The sequence below is a fragment of the Scyliorhinus canicula genome, chromosome 3 (genome assembly GCF_902713615.1).
Source record: "Scyliorhinus canicula chromosome 3, sScyCan1.1, whole genome shotgun sequence".
NCBI lineage: Eukaryota > Metazoa > Chordata > Chondrichthyes > Carcharhiniformes > Scyliorhinidae > Scyliorhinus > Scyliorhinus canicula.
The window spans coordinates 148,965,045-148,987,740 of record NC_052148.1 but is presented as its reverse complement, the minus strand read 5'-3'; the positions used below and the strand labels follow the sequence as shown (position 1 = coordinate 148,987,740).

General features: G+C 49.8%; 1 protein-coding gene across 1 annotated transcript in view; it reads right to left on the bottom strand.

The window, feature by feature from the left end:
- The window catches only part of LOC119963012 (chondroadherin-like), a 39,877-nt gene extending 19,013 nt beyond the window's left edge, over positions 1-20,864 (bottom strand). Inside the window, exons 1-3 of the mRNA XM_038791466.1 lie at positions 20,347-20,864; positions 18,923-19,109; positions 7,997-8,100 (exon numbers count right to left, since the gene is read on the bottom strand). Of these exons, the coding sequence (XP_038647394.1) occupies positions 7,997-8,100; positions 18,923-19,109; positions 20,347-20,544 (489 nt within the window). The 5' untranslated portion in view covers positions 20,545-20,864. The remainder of the gene's footprint in view (positions 1-7,996; positions 8,101-18,922; positions 19,110-20,346) is intronic.
- Positions 20,865-22,696: the final 1,832 nt, after the last annotated feature.

Sequence of the window (22,696 nt, the reverse complement as noted above, 5' to 3'; positions counted from 1 at the left end):
TTGTAACACAAATTGATTTTCGAGAATTTTATGCTGTCAACTGCAAGTCCTAAATAATGTAACATTTTCTGACTGATCTCACACTCATGCTCATCTTTTCTTCCTGTTCCTCATTCCATTGTCTTCAGAGAGACACCTGGCTGCTTCCTGAGCCCAAAAAATCCAAATTGGGAAATCGGCAAAAATAAAACCAAAAAACAAATAAGAAAGTAGTTTAGAAATGGGCTGTTCACACAAGGAGGAAATTATTTATTAAGACACTATTTCCATAAATAACTGGTAATTAATTGCCTGTAATAACACCTGGTAATATATTAAGAATAATAGAACCATGGCTACTTCAGTAGATGTAAATGAGCAATGAGCCCCGGAGAATCGCTGCAATCGCGCCACACTGCCCCGAAGCCGACGTACGATTCTCCGAGGTGCAGAGAACCGGCGCCATTTGCACCAGCGCGTTTGGCTCGGAGCCGGTCACGGGGCGTTGTCCGCGGCCGGGCTGCCAATTCTCCAGCCTTGATGGGCCGAGCGGCCGCGCGGAAACGGCAGAGTCGTTCACACCTGGTAGCTGCCGGCGGGAACTCTGCGTGAAGGGTCGGGGGGCGGCCTGTGGGGTGGGGAAAAGCACTCATTCACCGGGGGGGCAGGCCTCTGATGGGGTCTGGCCCGCGATCGGGGCCCACCAATCGGTGGGCCGGCCTCTCCAGCCCCGGCCCTACTTTATTACGCAGCCGGCCCCTGAACCCCTACCCATGTTGCGTCGGGGCCGGCACGCTGAGGAAGTCCCCCGCACATGCGCGGGTTGGCGGGGCCCAACTGCGCATGCGCAGGTTGGCGGTGCACCCATTTGGCGCCGGTAAGGGAGGCTGGAGCGGTGTGAACTGGTAGTCCACGCGCCCGTTTCACGCCGTCGTGAAACACAACGGCGTTCACGATGGCGCGAACACTCTGTCTCCATTTCGGAGAATCGCGCCCAGAATGTTCTGGACTCAAGAAACATACAAACCAGGGTAGGTCATTGAGTCCCTCAAATATGTTCTGATGCCTTCACTTAGGTGTTCTGCACTTCAACCCCAATTTCCTGGGTGGGATTCTCTCAGCCCACGCCAGGTCGGATAATCTCCAGGCCAGGTGCGATTTGCACGACGCTGGGCCAATGATTCTCCGGCGACCGGAGAATCGGTGCCATTGGCGCGGTCGCGCGGCGCCGCTCTACGCGGCCCCCCCCCGCCTATTCTCCGACCGGGATGGGCCGAGTGGCCACCAAAGAAGCCCGAGTCCCGCCGGCGGAATTCACATCTGGTCTTACCTGGCGGGACCTCGGCATCCATCCTGTCTGGGGTGGCCTGGTGAGGGGGGGGGGGGGGGGGGGGGGGGGGGTCCGACCCTAGGGGGGTGGGGGTGCCTACACCGTGGCCTGGCCTGCAATCGGGGCCTACCGGTCGGTGGGCCGGCCTCTCGTGGTGGGGACTATTTTTTCTCTGCGCCGGCCCCTGTAGCCCTACGCCATGTTACGTCCGGGCCGGTGTGGAGAAGGCGCATGTGCTCATTCGCGCCGGGCGCAGTGCGCATGCGCAGACCCGCGGCGCCCATTTGACGTCGGTATCGGCAGCTGGAGCAGTTTGGGTTGCTCCAGTGCCGTGCTGACCTCCTGTCGGGCAGAGGATCGCTACACTTTTTGGCGTCAACACTCTGCCTTCAGATGAGAGAATCCTGCCCTCTGTCTTTGTTCCATATCCCTTTATACCCAACAAAAACTCAGTCTGGAAAATTTCAATTACCCAGTGCAGCATTCATTCATAGCTTTTTGAGAAACAAATTCCAAATTTGCACTACCTTTTATTATGGAAATATTCTCCCTGATTTTAACCCTAATGACTTTACTCCAAATGTAAGACTGTGCCCTCTTGTTCTAAATTTCCCATACGAGAGGAAATAATTTGCCTCTTTTTATTCTGTTGAATCCAAAAGTAATTTTAATTTTAATCTTTGAGGGTCCAAAGAACAGTGGAGGGAACGGGAATAATGTGAGTGGGAGGATTCTCGCAAATGGCTCTGTTTGGCAGAGAGTCATGCTTCGATGTGCAGGCATGATTCAGGGCAAATAGACCCAGACTTAGCCCACTTAGTAAGGCAGGGGAGGGGAGTGTCCACAGCGAATAACACAAGCAGCAGGAAAAACCCAGGAGACCTCCATAAAGTGCAAGGATTCATATATTTACAAAAATGCAATAACTATTTACTTTTTTTAAATTATAAATTTAGAGTACCCAATTCATTTTTTCCAATTAAGGGGCAATTTAGCGTGGCCAATCCACCTACCTGCACATCTTTGGGTTGTGAGAGCGAAACGCACACAAAGGCGGGGAGAATGTGCAAACTCCACACTGACAGTGACCCAGAGCTAGGATTGAACCTGGGACCTCGGTGCCTTGAGGCAGCAGTGCTAACCACTGCATCACCGTGCTGCCGGATGATTTATAATGATTATATATTGCGCTACCAGTGTAAAATTAATACTTCATAATTTGTCTTACCCGACCATTACATTTAGATGCTTACCCGACATCCAGAGCAGAGTGGAGGCAGCCCGCTGACTGCTACGTTTGCCCCTGATGACTTTGGTGGGGGTCCTCTAGAGGGTCAAGGCCTGGAGGAGCCAATGTGAAAACTAATCCACAGATGCAGGGATGGAATGCAGATCAGAGTGCATCTTCGACAGAAACTGGGTGTTAATGGTATTGCCATAATCCCCATGGAGACCTCCATGTGCTCACACGCCAAAGCCATCAGGGAGCAAGTGGACGGACTCTTCTGCCTCACATGCCACTCTGTTGAGGTTCGCTGACACCTCTTCTCAATGTTCCCCTGCATCTCACTGATACTCCTGTATCTTCAGTCATCTGACTCAGATGAGTCTTCTCCAGCTGTCTTCCAAGTGCCGGAGACCTTGGTTGTGCTGGCCTCCTCCTGCTATGGACACATAGAGCGAGATTCTCCCAAAACGGGAGAAATCGTAAAGCTGCCGTAAAACCCGGGCGGGTTTTACGGCAGCGCGCCCCTTCCCGACGGGGGACCGATTCTGGTCCCCGGTCGGGGCTAGCAGCCCGACGCCGTAGGCTCCGGCAAGACGGGCTTAACGAAAATCGTTAAGCCCGCTTGCCGGAGTTAGCGCCGGCTGACGCGTCATATGACGTCAGCCGCGCATGCGCAGTTTGGAAGACTCCAACCCGCGCATGCGCGGGTGACGTCATCGCGTTTTTGCGCGAAACCCGCGCATGCGCGGGCCGGGTTGCCCCTCAGCCGCCCCGCGAATGGATACTGCGGGGCGGCGGAAGGACAAGTAGTGCGCGGGCATCGGGCCCGCTGCCCACGATCGGTGGGCACCGATCGCGGGCCCATGGCACCCTTGGCACGCCCGTGGTACGGCCGTGCCAATCGGTGCCATGGTTATTAATAGCGAGTTTGTGACGCCGTTTTTACGAACGGCAAGACCAGGTGTGTTTGCCGTTCGTAAAAACGGCGGAAAGGGCTGGGACTTCGGCCCATCTAACAGCTGAGAATCGCTGCCGGCCGTAAAAAAACGGCGGCAGCGATTCGGGTCGGGACTTCGGCGGGGGGGGGGGGGGGAGAATAGCGGGAGGGCGGCAACAATGTCAGGGAAGGCCCTCCCGCTATTCTCCCACCCGTCGTGGGGGGCGGAGAATTTCGCCCATAGAACATAGAACAGTACAGCACAGAACAGGCCCTTCGGCCCTCAATGTTGTGCTGAGCCATGATCACCCTACTCAAACCCACGTATCCACCCTATACCCGTAACCCAACAACCCCCCCTTAACCTTACTTTTATTAGGACACTACGGGCAATTTAGCATGGCCAATCCACCTAACCCGCACATCTTTGGACTGTGGGAGGAAACCGGAGCACCCGAAGGAAACCCACGCACACAGGGGGAGGACGAGCAGACTCCACACAGACAGTGACCCAGCCGGGAATCGAACCTGGGACCCTGGAGCTGTGAAGCATTTATGCTAACCACCATGCTACCCTAATGCCCGCTTAGAGAGGGAATCCTTTTGGCAGTGTTTGCTTCACCAATCTGCCCCAAAAATTGTGTAGCTGCAACAGCACTCTGGAAGCTGGCCTTGCCATTGACACCCACATCTCAAGACCCATTCAGTGAATGAAGAGGTGAAGTATGGAGAGTACAGGGATCACTTACCCTGGCGACATGGATTAAATCATTCCTTTGTTTTCTGAACTACAGGTCGGTCGTCCTCTGCATCTCTGTGGCACTGACCACCCTGGCAACCTCCTGCCAGGCCACCATGGTGAGTCAGCTAGACCTCCTGCTCCCATCTCTGGGGATGAGGGTGTCCCTCTTGTCCTCCATGGCCTGGAGGAGAGTCTCCAAGGAATCATCACTGAAATATGGGGCTATGCTTGCTGTTTTCTGGAAGCCATCTTGATGTCCTGGGACTGGTTTAGCTCACTCGGCTAAATCGCTGGCTTTTAAAGAAGACCAAGCAGGCCAGCAGCACGGTTCGATTCCCGTACCAGCCTTCCTGGATAGGCGCTGGAATGGGCGACTAGGGGCTTTTCACAGTAACTTCGTTGAAGCCTACTCGTGACAATAAGCGATTTTCATTTTTCATTTTTTCTTGGTGTGATGAACCACTTGCTGTCTGGGTGTCTTTTTTAAAATGTTTTTTATTGTTTTTTCATTTTCATATATGAAAGGTCGTCTTGTGACACGTATATTACACAGTGATAAGTCAATCCTAGTCTACAGCACGTATTTACAAATTTTCTATTGGGGTCAGCGGGGAGGATGGGGGGGGGGGGGGGGTGGTGGTGACCCCCACACCCCCTGCACAGGTGTGGTTGGCGTATATGCCTCCTTATTTTTGCCCGCCTCCTTATCTTCCCCTCCTCCCCACTACACCCACCTTCTCTTTTATTGGTGCTTGTGGTCCTTCTGTGGCCCCCCCACCCCCTTCCTCTCTGCTCTATTAGCTGTTGGCTACTGACAGGTCCTGAAACAGGTTGGTGAATGGCTCCCACGTCTTGTGGAAGCCTTCTTCCGAGCCTTGGATGGCGAATTTGATGTTCTCCAGTTAGAGAAATTCCGATAGGTCGGCCAGCTAGCCGGCAGCTTTGGCTGATGCTGCTGATCGCCAGCCGAGCAGGATTCTCCGGCGTGCGATTAGGGAGACAAAAGGCAGGGTATCGGCACCCTCCCCATAAAGAATTCTGGCTGGTCTGATACCTCGAAGACTGCCATTTTTGATTTTGGATCAGAAGGCCCCTTCAGATTTGGGGAGCGCTCTCCTCAAGGACCTGGGAACTCCAGCCCTCCCTTCTCCTCCCCCTCCCTAAGCACCAACACAGAGATCACCCCCCCCCCCCCCCCCCCCCCCCCCCCCCCCCCATTCTAGGCTTGTGATATTTTCTCGCAAAAAAAACTTGTCGGCAAGGAGAGCCGTGTCCAACCTCCATGGGATGATTGGGCATGGCACGTCTCCAACTGACGTCCATGTAGTGTGGAGCATGGTCGGAGATTACAATCACAGAGTATTCCACTCTTACTATCCTTGAAAGCACAGTTTTCCCCACCACAAAGAGATCTAGGCATGTGTATACCTTGGGCGCGACTCTCCGACCCCACGCCGGGTGGGAGAATCGCGGGAGTGCCGGGCGAATCACGCCACGCCGCCCTGGCACCCCCACGCGATTCTCCCACCCCCCCCAAAACGGCGTGTCGCGTTTTGCGACAGGCTGCTCGGAGAATCTCCGCTCCGGTCGAGCAGCGATTCTCCGGCCCGGATGGGCTGAGCGGCCTGCCGAATCCAACCGGTTCACGCCGGCACCAACCACACCTGGTCGCTGCCGGCGTGAACAGCACGCGACCCCTGCGTGTGGGCCTGTGGGGGTCGGAGGGAGAATCGAGCACCGGAGGGTGCTCAGGAGGGGTCTGGCCCGCGATCGGTGCCCACTGATCGTCGGGCCGGCATCTCTGAAAGGGGCACCCTTTTCCCTCCGCTGCCCCGCAAGATCAGTCCTCCATGTCATGCGGGGCAGCGGAGGGGAAGACGGCAACCACGCATGAGCGGGTTGCGTCATTCAGGCGCCACCGGCCGCGTCATTCAGGCGGCGCCGCTTTGACGCAAGCGTCAAGGCCCGGCGCCCGAGATTGACGCGTCGCCGCTCCTAGCCCCCTGGGGGTGGGAGAATAGGGGGAGAGGAGCGGCCTCCGAAGCCGGAGTGAAACACTCCGGTTTTCACTCCGGTGTCGGCACTTTGTCTCCATTTGGGAGAATTTTGCCCCTTATGTACTTGGGAGAAGAAGGATAACTTCTTCTCCCCTGGGTGCGTGAACCTCCATGTGTCCACTGCCCCCATCTGGTCCATAAATGTGCTGAGTTCTCTTGCCCCATGTTAGGGGTCTTCCTTGTTTTGAGGTTTGACCTGTCTATCTGTCAGTCTTGTACACAATTAAACTTCCCACCCCCCCATGTTTAGTCTCTGGGTGTCTATGACGTGGATTTCAACCATGGTCTTCTTTATGAACTCTGTGTCATCCCAGTTCGGAACTTACACGCTAACCAGGACAACTGGTGCCCAGTTCAGGACACCGCTGACCATGACGTTCCCCAGGGTCCGTAACCTTCCTTATCGCTGTAAACTCCGTCCTCCTACTGAGCAATATGGCTGCCCCTTGGTTCACATCCCCATAGCAAAGATGGTGGGTCTGTCCCATCCAGCTGTTTCTTACCCGCAGCTGGTCCTTCTCCCTCAGGTGCGTCTCTTGGAGAAAGACTATGTCGGCTTTCATACTTTTCAGGTGGGCGAAGACTGGATCTTTTCACTGTGCCGTTAAGGCCCACAGCGTTCCAGGTCACTATTCTACAGGAGGTTTCAGTCCTCCCACCCCCATTACACTATTTGTTGAATTGAACCAACCAAATATGAAGCAGTTTAGAGTAAGAACTGGTAAATGTAATGTACATTTGCTTTGTGGCCCAGTGCATCAGAGAACCCACAAGGGGCAGTTTGCAGTCTGACTTATTGATGACCTAACAGTTGACAGAAAATGATATTTGAGGTATCTTTTAATGCTTGTCATCATAGCATGATTCATTACAACATAACTATCAGATTCAACAGTGCCCACTACTATAGTCTCGATCTATATCATTTTTAAAAAGGCTGATGACTAGATTTTGAGAGAAATTATTTATCAACATCCCAATCATCTGGGAAGGAATGGCACCCGTCCTAAATCAGTGAGAGACTGGGGTGAAATCTGACAAATGCTGACAATCACCATAAGGGAGTTGCCAAATGTTGAGAGGGTGTCATTCGATTGGAAACTTGGTATTATAATCAATAATGGATCTGAACTACTAAAAACCCAGTGGTTTTGCATCACAATCCAGTAAAGTAATGACATTGATTATTTAAAAATAAATTTAGTGTACCCAATTCTTTATTTCCAATTAAGGGGCAATTTAGAATGGCCAATCCACCTACCCTGCACATCTTTTTGGGTTGTGGGGGCGAGACCCACATAGACATGGGGAGAATGTGTAAACTCCACATGGACAGTGACCCGGGGCCAGGATTGAACCTGGATCCACAGCACCGTAAGGCAGTAGTGCTAACTACTGTACCACTGTGCCACCTCATTAAAAACAAATCTAAGGACTATTTGTATCTGAATCATCTGGTGGATTGCATGGCTTTAGAGGCAAAAGTTTCTGCCTGGGAATCACTGACCTTTTTGATGTGCCTTTGGATTTCCAAAAGGCCTTTGATAAAATTATTTTAAAACTGAAATTATAAATGGATAAAGAATTGATTAAAAAAAAGAAAACAGCAAGTACTGTAGTTCTTATGGAAGTGGTAAGCAGAGATGGGCAAAATGGTCTTGGGGATCTGTACCTACCTTCTCATCTTGCCAAAGCATTGTTCCCACCTAAACCTTATTCTTACCTTAATTTTTTTCAGAGGGATTAGTGCTTGATATTGAAAGTCCTGAAACTGCGCTTGAGGCCCCAAGTATAGCTCCCTGAGCTCCTGCAAATTCTCAAAAGCACCTAATCAAAAACAAAGTTTATCATCAAGATATTCCTTTGATATCAACACGACACATTTTGAATTACATCAGGGTAGATTTTTTACTACATAACTGTGCGTTAATCTAACAGAGCAGATTATCCACCCACCATAGAAACCACATGATTTTGATTCCCAGCCAACGCCGATGAAAAGTCACCCCACTGCCTGTGAACTTGAAACAAAATCTGTCACATACTAATGTGGTGCATCTCATAAAGAAAGATTTTACTATTTTGCTGCTCCTGCTTTGCACCTTTGCAGCCCAGGAGTGTGGGCACGGGGGTCAGTGGGCCCCTCAGGATTTCTCATCTATGGGCATAAAACAAGGCAGAGTTTGTGATCCTCCCCTCCTATTTTTCTTCTAAGTTATCCAATACAGCCCATTCAGCAACTGGACATCTCCCCATGATGTCAGAAAGTAAATCAAAATAGATTTTCCTATCAGAGATCTGTCCTTTTGAAGTTCTTGTTAAAACCATATTTTGAACCACTGTAATGGATTAAACAAATTATTAATAATTCATATATTGAAGTATCTGCACTAGTCATTAGATTTGGAGATATGGGACGGGATTCTCCGACCCCCCCGCCGGGTGGGAGAATCGCCGGGGGTCGGCGTGAGTCCCACCTCCGCCGTCCTCCCAATTCTTCCGCCCCACAAAAACCGGCCCGGCGTGAGTCGCGCCACCCGCCTCAGAGAATGGCGGGGTCCGGCGCGACTCAATGGGCGCTGGGGCCGCCCGAATTCTCCGGCCCGTGATGGGCCGAAGTTCCGCCCATCTGTAGCCGGAACTGCCGGCATAAATCAGAGTAGGTCCCTTACCAGCGGGACCTGGTGGCACGGGCGGGCTCCAGGATTCTCGGGGGGGGGGGGGGGGGCGCGGGGGGAATCCGGTCCCGGGAGGTGCACCACGGTGGCCTGGCCCACGGTCGGGGCCCACCAATCCGCGGGCGGGCCTGTGCCATGGGGGCACTCTATTTCTCCGCATCAGCCATGGTGGTCCTCCGCGATGGCCGATGCGGAGACGGACCCTCACGCGCATGTGCGGGGATGACCCCAGCACGCACTGGCGCTCCCGCGCATGTGCCGACTCGCGCTGGCAGGCGGATGCCCTTCGGCGGCAGTTTGCGTGGCTCCAAGCCCCTATCCTGCCAGCCGGCGGGGCGCCAACCATTCCGGATTCCGCACCTTTGGGGTGGCCCGACGGCGGAGTGGTTCACGCCACTCCATCCCGCCGGGACTCCCCGCCCCGCCAGGTACAGGAGAATCCCGTCCATGATCATTTTACGATGCACAAAAATGGTTTGGAAATTGTGTAACTCATGCATTTTGTTATTATTTCACACTTTTGTGGTATTTTCATCCCAGTTGTGCTACACCCCAACCATTCCACATGACCCTGAACATGAGTCCCATCAAATATCTATCTAACTCGCCCTTGAAAGTAATCACCAAAGACTTTATTTGAATGTTAAGTTTCAAGTTTTCTCTCTGATGTACCGTCAATTAAAACGAGACGAGAATGGTGAAACAATCGAGGCTTTATTGCACAAGATGTTGTGCCTCCTGCAGCTGGAACCAGAATGGGAGCAGAGCAGGAGAGCACACACTTTTATACACTGCCTGCAGGGAGGAGCCAGCAGGCTGGGATTTACCGTGGTATCTGTAATACACAGGCAGTGCCGTAATACATACAATATATCACTAGTGGTGTTTACCACATTCACCCCTGTTTAAAAAAAGAGTGGGGCGAGGGTCACAAAAACATTACAGATTCAGTCTGTCGGGGGTTTGACCCTCCGCTACGATCGCCTCAGTCCTGGTGGTGATGTGGGTGCCGACGTGGTCACCTGCGACTCCGGGAGCATGTTGTCCTTGTCTTCGTCACCCCTGAGGGATCCAGTGGGAGGACAGATCCTGCTGGGGTGGGGACTGCGGTGAGGTTCGCTGGTGGGAGGGTGGGTGACGCAGGGGTGAATGAAGAAACCGGGGGGGGAGAGCGGTATCAGGTCGGGGGTTGAGGGTGGGGACCCAGCGGGTGCCAGGTCCCGGAGGGAGACAGTGTCCTGTCACCCGTCGGGGTGTGCCACGTAGGCGTACTGCGGGTTTGCATGGAGGAGGTGGACTTTCTCAACCAGGGGATCCGATTTATGGCTCTGCACATGCTTCCGGAGGAGGACAGGTCCAGGAACTGTCAGCCATGTCGGGAGCGAGACCCCGGAGGTGGACTTCCTGGGGAAGGCAAACACATGTTCGTGAGGGGTCTCATTAGTGGCGGTGCAGAGGAGCGACTGGATGGAGTTTAGCGCGTCGGGGAGGACCTGCTGCCAGCGGGAGACCAGGAGATTTTTAGACCGTAGGGCCAGCAGGACGGCCTTCCAGACCGTCCTGTTCTCCCTCTCCACTTGCCCGTTTCCCCGGGGTTTGTAGCTGGTCGTCCTGCTCGAGGCGATGCCCTTGCTGAGCAGGAACTGACGCAGCTCATCACTGATGAAAGAGGATCCCCGGTCGCTGTGGATGTAGGTGGGGAAACTAAACAGAGTGAAGATGTTGTGCGGGGCTTTAATGACCATGGCAGAAGTCATGTCGGGGCATGGGATGGCGAAGGGGGACCGGGAGTACACGCTAATTACGTTGAGGAAGTACACATTGCGGTTGGTGGAGGGGAGGGGCACTTTGAAGTCCATGCTGAGGCGCTCAAATGGGCGGGGGGCCTTCACCAGGTGCTCTATCTGGCCGGTAGAAGTGTGGCTTGCACTCTGCGCAGACTTAGCAGTCTCTGGTTACGGCCCTGACCTCCTCAATGGAGTAGGGCAGGTTGCGTGCGGGCCTTGACAAAATGGAAGAACCGGGTGAACCCCGGGTGGCAGAGGCCATAGTGGAGAGCCCGAAGTCACTGTCACATGTACCGCAGGATAGGGCAACAGGAGGCTCATTGAGCTTCCCAGGGCGATACAAGATCTCATAATTATAGGTGGAGAGCTCGATCCTCCACCTCAAGATCTTGTCATTTTTGATCTTGCCCCGCTGCATATTGTTAAACATGAAGGCAACCAACCGTTGGTCAGTGAAGAGAGTGAATCTCCTGCCAGCTAGGTAATGCCTCCAATATCGCGCAGCTTCCACAATGGCTTGGGCCTCCTTTTCGACAGAGGAGTGCCAAATTTCGGAGGCATGGAGGCTGCGAGAAAAGAAAGCCTCGGGTCTGCCCGCCTGGTTGAGGGTGACGGCCAGAGCTACGTCTGATGCATCGCTCTCCACCTGGAAGGGGGGGGGGTCTCGTCGACCGCGTGCATCATGGCCTTGGCGATGTTTGCCTTGATGTGGTTGAAGGCCTGGCGGGCCTCAGCCGTCAGGGGGAAAACTGTGGACTTGATGAGTGGGTGGGGCTTGTCCGCATAATTCGGGACCCACTGGGCGTAATAGGAGAAAAACCCCAGGCATCGTTTCAGGGCCTTGGGGCAGTGGGGAAGGGGGAGTTCCATGAGGGGGCGCTTGCGGTCGGGGTTGGGCCTTAGGACACCATTTTCCATGACATAGCCAAGGATGGCTAAGCGGTTGGTGCGCAACACGCATTTCTCCTTATTGTAGGTGAGGTTAAGGAGTTTGGCGGTATGGAGGAATTTTTGGAGGTTTGCGTCGTGGTCCTGCTGATCGTGGCTGCAGATGGTGACGTTAGACGGGAATGTGGCCCGCAGCCCTTAGCGGTCAACCATTCGGTCCATCTCTCACTAGAAGACCAAGACCCCATTGGTGACGCCGAAGGGAACCCTAAGGAAGTGATAGAGGCGGCCGTCTGCTTTGAACGCAGTGTATTGACTGTCCTCCGGGCGGATGGGGAGCTGGTGGTAGGAGGACTTCAAGTCAACTGTGGAGAAGACTCGATACTGCGCGATCTGATTGACCATGTCAGATATGCGTGGCAGGGGGTACGCGTCGAGCTGTGTGTACCGATTGATGGTCTGACTGTAGTCAATGACCATCCTGTGCTTCTCCCCAGTCTTCACTACCACCACTTGAGCTCTCCAGGGGCTGTTGCTGGCCTCAATGATCCCCTCCCGCAGAAACCGTTGGACCTCCAACCTGATGAAGGTCCTCTCCTGGGCACTACACCGTCTGCTCCTATTGGCGATTGGTTTGCAGTCCGGAGTGAAGTTCGCAAACAGTGAAGATGGATTGACCTTAAGGGTCGTGAGGCCGCAGACGGTGAGGGGGGGCAGGGGTCCGCCGAATTTCAAAGTAAGGCTTTGGAGGTGGCATTGAAAATCCAGGCCAAGTAACAGGGCAGCGCAGAGGTGGGGGAGGGCGTAGAGCCTGAAGTTGCTGAACACCAAATCCACTGGATCCAAATCCAAATCCAAATCCACTACGCCCTGACCGGTGAGGGTCGTGATACAGTACTCCTGGATTTCAACGGAATGGGATCCGGAGGCCAGGGATATTTTCTGGGTGACGGGGAGTACCGGGAGGGAGCAGCGCCTTACCGTGGTGGGGTGGATAAAACTCTCTGTGCTCCCGGAGTCAAAGAGGCAGGTCGTTTCGTGTCCGTTGATCTTCACCGTTGTAGTAGCGGTGGCGAGGTTGCGGGGCTGAAACTGATCCAGGGTGATGGAGACGAGCTGCGGAAGATGTTGGGAGGTCCCGGGCTGATCACGGGTGGCGGAGGTATCAGCGGGCAGCGAATGGCCAGACGAGCAGGGGTCCTGAGGCGCGGTCCAAAATGGTGCCAAAGATGGCGGCGCCCATGAGGCGCACATGGCGGGCAACATCAAAGATGGTGGCGCCGGTGGGCCGCACGTGGCTTGCGGTGAAGAAGATGGCGCTGTCACTGGATCGCACATGGGGGGTGTAGCAATGCCGGGCCTGGAAACTGCGGCGACCGACCGGGCCTGGCAAACGGAAACAAAGTGGCCCTTCTTCCCACACCCGTTGCAGGTCATGCTCCGTGCTGGGCAGTGCTGCCTGGGGTGTTTGCTCTGTCCACAAAAATAACACTTGGGCCCCCCCGGACCTGGCTGGCTGCCACGCGGCGCAGGCTTGCGGTGATCTGGAGTCGGCAGATGGTGGGGCCCACAATGCCCACTAGGGTGCCGCGCGGTCGGGGGTGTAGGACTGCAGATTACTGGAGGCCACTTCTAGTGAATTAGCAAGCTGCCTAGTCTCTGCAAGATCGAGCGTGCCCCCTTCCAATAGCCGCTGGTGAATGTACGTAGACTTCATGCCCGTGACATAAGCATCTCTGATTAATAGTTCGATGTGCTGGACTGCCGAAACTGCCTGGCAGTCACAGTTCCTACCGAGAATCTGTAGGACCCGAAAGAACTTGTCCAGAATCTCCCCCGGGAGTTGCTGTCTCGTGGCCAGGAGTTGCCTGGCGTACACGTAATTCACCGGTTTAACGTAATGTCCCTTTAGTAGCGTCATCGCTTCTGTGTAGGTGGGCGCATCCCGGATGAGGGGAAAAATTTCAGGGCTCACCCGCGAGTAGAGGACTTGGAGCTACTGTGGGTCCGAGAGTTCTTCAGTGGCTGCTCTGAGGTAGCCTTCGAAGCAGGCTAGCCAGTGGTTGAAGGTGGACATGGCATTGGCTGCATGAGGGCTCAGCTGCAGGCAATCAGGCTTGATTAGGAAGTCCATCTTTTAAAATCTTGTGCAATAAATTGATGTACCATCAATTACCACAAGACGAGAATGGTGAAACAATCGAGGCTTTATTGCACAAGATGTTGTGCCACCTGCAGCTGGAACCAGAATGGGAGCAGCGCAGGAGAGCACACACTTTTATACACTGCCTGCAGGGAGGAGCCAGCAGACCGGGATTTACCGTGGTATCTGTAATACATGGGCAGTACCGTAATACATACAATATATCACTAGTGGTGTTTACCACACCCTCCTTATCACTCATCTTTTCCCTTACGTCCACCTCACCTTGAAGGTTATGATTTGCATAGGTTATTTTCCAACCAGCTTAATTATGGATGTAGCATCAGAATGGGAGTTATTACATCCGTTTTCTATAATCAATGGTGTTGCGGTTAACACTGAACTTGCGAATCATCGGAGGAAAATGTTGGTGTTCAGGCCCCACTCCTAAGAAGTGAGCAAGTAATGTGGGCAGACATTTCAATAAAGACCCGGGGTATACTGGGAGCATGGATTGGAAATTGGTTGGGAAGTAGGGGGCAGAGAGTGAGGATAAAATTGGCAGGGTGGAATGAATGGTGTTCCCGTGGCATCCATTGCAGGCCCCATTTTTTCATCATACCAATGACCTGAAAGAGGGATCTAGAGTGTTATATGTCAAAGTTTGAAAATGACACCAAGTTGGTGAAAGAAGAAAGGCATGCATTTCTTTGGCTCCTTTTGAGGTTTGAACCCAGGTCCCAGCATTCTCCTGGGTCTCTGGATTACTAGTTCAATGACAATAACACTACTCCACTTCCTCCCCCACTTGGCATTTCCGCCAACTCTGATCAAGCTCAATTGAGCGTTAATTGCTATAGAGAGCTGTCAGCCAATCTGATTGGCACAGACAATGTTGCAGTGGTCTGAAGAAGTACTGCAATGCCATACCTGAGCCTAAGTCCCAAGACCATACCAGGTAAGTACTCGAGGTTCCGGGGGCTAATGTGATAATGATCAAATAATCCAAATGGTAATGACTACACTTTGGTGATATTGATTCATGAATAAATATTGACCCAGTACACAGAAGGTGAACTCCTCTGTTCTTCTTCAGATGATGAGGTGGGATCTTTGCTTCCACCCAAGTGCACAGATAGGCTCTCGATTTGACACCTCATCCAAATATAGGAAACCTAGCGAGTAGTATAGATTGGAGCTGGAAATTACAACGCAACTGGTCAGGTACAAAAAAACAAGCAGAAAGTTGATTGGTCGACATCTCGAGAGGGCTGGAATACAAAGGGGAAGATGTCCTGCTTTTGTTACACAGAGCCTTAGTTAGATTGTATTTAGTTCTGGACACTGTGATGCAAGAAGGATATATTGGGCTTGGAGGGGGTGCAGGCAGATTCACAAGAATAATACTGGGGCTGAAAGGGTTAAATTACAAGGACAGGTTGTATAAACTTACCATGTATTCCGTGGTTACAAAGAGGTTACAGCATAGAAATTGGTCTCTGTGAGTGCTCCACAGGAATCATAGGAAGGTTCACTCGACTGATTCCTGGAATGAGGGGGTTAACCTATGAGGAAAGGTTGGACAGGTTAGGCCTGTATCCATTGGAGTTTAGAAGAATGAGAGGTGATCTTATTGAAACATGTAAGATCCTGGAGGGACTTGACAAGGCGAATGCTAAGAGGAGGATTCCCCTTGTGGTAGAACTCTTGGGCGTACTGACAGGCAGAGAGAGATCTTGGCGTGCATGTCCACCGATCACTAAAAGTGGATAAAGTGGTCAAGAAGGCATACGGCATGCTAGCCTTCATCGTTCGGGGCATTGAATATAAAAATTGACAAGTCATGTTGCAGTTGTACAGGACCTTAGTTAGGCCTCATTTGGAATACTGTGTACAATTCTGGTCACCACACTACCAGAAGGATGTGGATGCTTTGGAGAGGGGACAGAAATGGTTTACTAGGATGTTGCCTGGTATGGAGGGCATTAGCTATGAGGAGAGGTTAGATAAACTCGGTCTGTTCTCACTGGAAGGATGGAGGTTGAGAGGCGATCTGATAGAGGTCGATAAGATTATGAGTGGCATGGACAGCGTGGATAGTCAGATGCTCTTTCCTTGAGTAGGAGAGTCATGTATTAGGGGACATAGGTTTAAAGTGTGTGGGGAAAAGTTTAGAACAGATATGCGAGGCATGTTTTTTTTAACACAGAGGGTGGTAAATATAGGGAAAGCGCTGCTTGGGGAGGTTTTTTTTTCATAGAATTTACAGTGCAGATGGAGGCCATTCGGCCCATCGAGTCTGCACTGGCTCTTGGAAAGAGCACCCTACCAAACACCACACAATCCCCATAACCCAGTAACCCCACCCAACACTAAAGGCAATTTTGGACACTAAAGGCAATCCACCTAACCCGCACATCTTTGGACTGTGGGAGGAAACCGGAGCACCCGGAGGAAACCCACGCACACACGGGGAGAACGTGCAGACTCCGCACAGACAGTGACCCAAGCCGGGAATCGAACTTGGGACCCTGGAGCTGTGAAGCAATTGTGCTAACCACTATGCCACCATGCTGCCCTGAAAGGGCATGAGGCGGTGGGGGCAGGTACGATAGTGGCATTTAAGGGGTATCTAGACAAATATATGAATAGGGTGGGGATGGAAGGATACGGACTCACTAAGTGCATACGGTTTTAGTTTAGGCAGGTACCATGGTCGGTGCAGGCTTGGCGGGCTGAAGGGCCTGTTCCTGTGGTATATTGCTCTTTGAAAGACTAAAACTGGGGGACATAGTTTAAAAATAATGGTCTTACCTTTAAGATGGAGATGGGCGGGGGAGGGGGGGGGGGGGGATGGTTTTCTCTCAGTGTGTCATGAGTCTGTGGAACTCTATTCCCCAGAGAATGGTGGAGGTCAGGTCAGTGAATATTTTTAAGGCTGAGGTAGATAAATACCTGATTGACAAGGGAATCAAAATGTAGGGGCTAGGAAGGAAAGTGGAGTTGAGGCCACAATCAAGTGGCAGAGCAGGCTTGAGGGACCAAATAGCCTTCCCCTTCCCCTAACTTGTATGCATGTAGGTGTATGTAAATATTGCCATGTGTGTGTCCGTACTCTGGTGTCCCATACCACTATTAGAAATTGCTGACGCTTCATGTAATGGTGGAAAAGAGTTGAACCATAAAAATGGCAGCACACAGGGCGGCAGGTGGCGCAGTGGCTAGCACTGTGGTTCGAATCCCAGCCCTGGGTCACTGTCCGTGTGGAGTTTGCACATTCTCGCCATGTTTGCGTGGGTTTCACCCCCACAACCCAAAGATGTGCAGGTTAGGTGGATTGGCCACGCTAAATTGCCCCTTAATTGGAAAAAAAATAATTGGGTACTCTAAATTTATAAAAGAAAAAAAATTGACAGCACAGAAGAAAGCTTTCAGACCAATGTGCCTCTGCTGGTGGAGGTCTTCAACCTTTCCCCATATTAGTGGCAGAAATGCTCCATTTTAAAGCCCTGACCTACATCATCTTGATGAACACACAGCCAGCATAATCAAAATATAAAGGTTTCATAGAAAATATTTATTTTAGTACACCACAAATTAATGAGAATCACATGGTTGATACATTGGATATATATTCAGAACAACATTAGACATAGAATTTACAGTGCAGAAGGAGGCCATTCGGCCCATCGAGTCTGCACCGGCTCCTGGAAAGAGAACCCTACCCAAAGTTAACACCTCCACCCTATCTCCATAACCCAGTAACCCCACCCAACACTAAGGGCAAATTTTGGACACTAAGGGCAATTTATCATCGCTAATCCACCTAACCTGCACATCTTTGGACTGTGGGAGGAAACCGGAGCACCCGGAGGAAACCCACGCAGACACGGGGAGGATGTGCAGACTCCGCACAGACAGTGACCCAAGCCGGAATCGAATCTGGGACCCTGAAGTTGTGAAGCGATTGTGCTATCCACAATGCTACCGTGCTACTGTGCTAGAATGATGAATGCCAAAGAAAGCGTCACTCACTTACAATCCTTCGAAATCCAGTTCATTCACATTTTCTGGACAACTGAATTGTCGGAGTGTGAAATCCAATTAATCAGATTTCACGTCATGTGCAGCATATATTTTGCCAAGTGCTGCAATTTGTCATTTAAAATCACAAAGTATCAAAAATGCTGTATCTGAGTGATGATAGTTAATTTGGCCGACCCAAAACAGAAAGCACAGTAATATTTCTTGAGGATGTAGGTCAAACAGAATTAAGCTTGATTTCAAGGGGTAAATTTCATATGAAATGTTCCAATTCTACTTGTATCTCTCTCAAGAGTCTGAGAAGCAATTGTTTTGGAATTTTTATGCATGTAACCGCCATCTTATTAGGTCTGTCTAAAATGATGTATTCTATAAATACTTGAATCTACTGTGGATGTTTGATGTTGTCTTCCTTTTATTACAGCTTGGGGAAGTATGCAATTGGCTTTAAAGCACTTTGGGACATCCTGATGTCATTAAGGAGATTGCATAAATGCAAGTCCTTTCTTTTGAAACACTTAAAAGTAAATTTACTATTAGCATATTATTCAATGACCAGAGAAAGATTAATTTTGTGGAATTAAAATACTACACAATTTACTTGATCACATTGAAATTTTTCACTGCAGTTTAAACTCATTTTATTTTAATCAGTTATTTTTTTTAGGTGTTTTGACTATAATGGAGGTGTTAGTAAGAGACTGTGGTGTAGTCGTCATGACACTTGGCTAGTAATCCATAGGCTCAAGCTAAGGGTCTGGGGACATAGGTTCAAATCCCACCACAGAAGCTGGTGGAGTTTGAATTATATTAATAAATCCGCTCTTGCCCTTATGAGACTCCAGAACCACAGCAGTGCTTAAATGCCCACTGAAATAGTCTAGTAAGTCACTCAATTCAAGGCATTAGAGGTGGGCAATGCATTTTGGCCTTGCTGCCACCTTGATGGAAGAACAAAGGAAAAATATGCATATCCTAATAACATTCCATGATCAGTTAGTTAATCTATTTTTGGTGGTGTTGGTTGAGGGAAAAATTTGTGGTAAAGTCACTTATCACTTGTGTCATAAATAAACTATTTGTCAATGAAGTTGGGTAAATGGACATACCTGATTTAATTTCCTTGATGTAATTGTTGCTGATAACTAGGACTTGAAGCAAAGTGAGTGGAGCCATTGGTTTGGAAGGAAAATCCGTTAACCTATTGTCATGTAGATAGAGTTGCCTAAGACTGGATATGTTTGTAAAAGTTGTGTCCTCTACAGCTTCTAAATTAGAACTGTTCAGAAATAGCACCTAGAACCAAACATGAAAGACGCAGATTAACCAAATATATTTGATGTTAAACGTAAACCTGATGAACATTTCTAATTCCTTTTTTGATCTTTAGTATTTTGTCAGGAGAATTGTTGATAACCTTCACTTTCCAGGTCACAATATAGGTTACTAATTTTGTTTCGGATTGCCATGTTGAACGACCCTGTACACTGTTGTTGCAGTCATTTATCATTAAACAGCACAAAAAAAATAGACATTGAATAGATTCAAGGAGCCTGGGGTTACTTGAAGAGCACGTGGGTGAGTGCAATGTCCGCAAAATTTCTACTATTCATGAGAGTTAGCTTCTTCCCCCCAGATATTTGACATGTGCTCTCAGCATACAGACCCACATACCAGAGCAATTTTAAAATGACAGTCGTATCTCATGTAGGTCTGCAGTAATTATCAGGCTTGTAAAATTTGGTGCACAGGTAACATTCTCATAAGTGTTCACTTCTTAAGTTAAATTTTCCCATTTTAAAATAAACCAGACCTAAATGTTTTGCTCAAATTTAATGTCAATATTTCTTCTCTGGAAAATCTATTCGGTGACAAATTACCTACAAACACCTTTGCGTGAAATTCTTTCTTTAGTCCCTTCTTCTTGTTGGAGTATTGCCCTGTTTATTCTGAATATGTTAATGCATCTATTAAAATAAGGAGCAATATAATTTCACATGAACATGAAGAGTATTTATATACCAGCACTGCAAAGTGCAATTGTACCTTCTGGGAATTAAAAAAAATACTTGAATTGGATTTTACCATAGGTAAATTAGCTCTTCCTTTCATTTTGAACAGCAAAAGTAGCTAAGGTTTAAGTTTCACAATACAGTCAGAGCCACATTCACTTACCAAAATCAAACAACACACTTTGTTCTTGGAATATTTCTGAAAGATGGATCTGAACACAGCATTTTGGCAACACATATTCACACATTTATTGTCACTCTGCCTCTCCAAGCAATAATTCAAACACTGTTATTTTAATTGAAAAAATGTCTAAAGCTATTCCGGTTATCCGCAGCAAGAAAACACCTGCTGCTTAAACTTTGGGAAAACATTTATACAGCACCAAAGTATTCTAAATACAATGACACTTAAAACATGTACACTTACTCAAAGTAATACAATTTGCTTTAAAGGAACTATAAACCCTTCTTCAATAAGTTCATAATTAATTGAAGATGAAGAAGAAACTCCAGCTCCTCACCTGTAATTGGGTGCAGCGCCGCAGGCAGTCATGATAGATTCTTCGGAGTCTGAGGCCACTGAGGTTCAGAACAGATATATTTTTGGTAATGGGTTCATTCAGTTCTGGTGGACATTGGGTCGAATGTGTGACCAAGGTTTCCAAGGAGGCAACATACAAAAAGCAGGCGGATGTATAGAAAAGGAGAGCAGAACCCATGTTCCTGTCCGTCCGTCTTTTCAAATCCCTTGTCAGAATGATCAGCCAGTTTTGTAAAAACACGATTTGTCCAGTTTTCTTTTTGTTATAACTTCGGCTTTATCAGTTTTTTGGCTCAACAGTGACCTTTTAAGTGGTTGTATTTTTTGATGTCCTGGAAGGATTGATATCCAGTTTGTTGAATGTAACAGATGCCTTGATTCTTATCTGTAAAAGCAGGAGCAGCAGTCTATCAAAATTCGGTACAAGTATCAAATTAGGTTTTCAACGGCAGATGCAGCTGAGCCTGCAGAACCTGATAAGTACATCTCGCTCCCTAAACTCTACTGCTCAAGAACAAAGCTGTACTGTTTGAAGCTCAGCTGTTGACCTTCTACTAGTCCAAAAAAACGGGGGATGTGTTTCGCAGTTAATACCAACAACTCTGAATTTCTTTCATTTCAAATGTTTCCGATAACAGCTTTGGAATTTAGCCCTCATCTGTTCTTTTAATTGCACTATTCAACACAATTCTGGTTCTTGATGTTTTTAATATTTCTGGGTATTGGCTAATTTCCACTTCAACAATCTGACTGACTTGTACATTTCGTTCAATTTTTGTGCCAGCAGGTAAAGATGACAGATTCGTGCAGCATCTGGTCTAAACCAGGGTAGACATAATCTAGCATGGTGGGTAATCTCAATCAATATATGAATTAGGTCCTCAAGGCTCCTTTGCCATTTGATAAGATGTGGCCTCTTTCAGCACTACTTTCTTGTCTTCCTTGACAATCAAGAATCAAACTCATACTTTAGTCTTTGTCGGGGGACGAGACAGGGGTGCCTGCTCTCACCACTATTGTTTGCCCTAGAGCCTTAGGCAATGGCACTGAGAGCATCGAAGATTTGGCGGGGATAGCGAGAGGGGGGGATGGGGAGGGTCTTGCTCTATGTGGACGATTTGCTCCTTAATATAACAGACCCTTTGGGGGTAAATCGCAGGAATTATGGGGATACTAGAGGAATTTGGTCGGTTCTCAGGTTACAAACTGAATATGGGGATGAGTGAGGTTTTTGCGATCCAGGCAAGGGGGCAGAAGAGGAGACTGAGGGAGATGGCGTTCAAAGTGGTGGAGGGTGTTTTAGGTACCCGAGGATTCAAGTGGCAAGGGACTGGGGTCAGCTCCATAAATTAAATTTGGACAGGTTGATTGAGCAAATGAAAGGGGGCATCCGTAGGGGGGGGAACCTGCTCCCGCTGTCATTGGCGGGGAGGGTACAGACTGAAAATGACAGTCCTCCCAAGATTGCTGTTTGTGTTTCAGTGTCTCAATCTTCATCACTAAGGCATTTTTTAGGAAGATGAATGCGGCGATCTCGGGTTTTATATGAGCCGGGAGAGCCCCGACGGGGAAGAAGGTTCTTCTTGAACGGGGGCACGGGGAGGGGGGCTTGGCCCTTCCGAACTTTATTAATTACTACTGGGTGGCTAATATATCGATTGTTGGGAAATGGGTGGTAGGAGAGGGATCAGTGTGGGAGCAAGTGGAGGTAGTATCATGCAAGGGTATAAGTCTGAAGGCTTTGTTTTAAAAAAAATTTAGAATACCCAATTCATTTTTTCCAATTAAGGGGCAATTTAACGTGGCAATCGACCTACCCTGCACATCTCTGAGTTGTGGGGGCGAAACCCACGCAAACACAGGGAGAATGTGCAAACTCCACACGGACAGTGACCCAGAGCCGGGATTGAACCTGGGACCTCAGCGCTGTGAGGCTGCAGGGCTAACCCACTGCGCCACCATGCTGCCCTTCTGAAGCCTTTGTTAATGGCACTTCTGACATTCTCACCGGCTCGATACTCCACAAACCCAGTGGGATTGGCAGTCCCAAGGGAGTGTGGGGACAATGGAGGCAGGACTTGAGACTGGAGTGGGAGTCGGTCTGGCCTCTGATATGTGATAACCACCAGTTTGCTCCGGCGGGGGGTGGGGGGCGCCTGGACAGGGGCTTCATGAGGTGGTAGCGGGCAGGGATTGAGAGATTTGGGGACCTCTTAATTGAGGAAGGTTTCCCGAGCCCTGGAGGAGCTAGAGGAGGAGTTTGAGTTACCGGGTGGGAATGGGTTCTGGTACCTGCAGGTACGGGAGTTTGTCCGCAGGTAGGTCCCGAG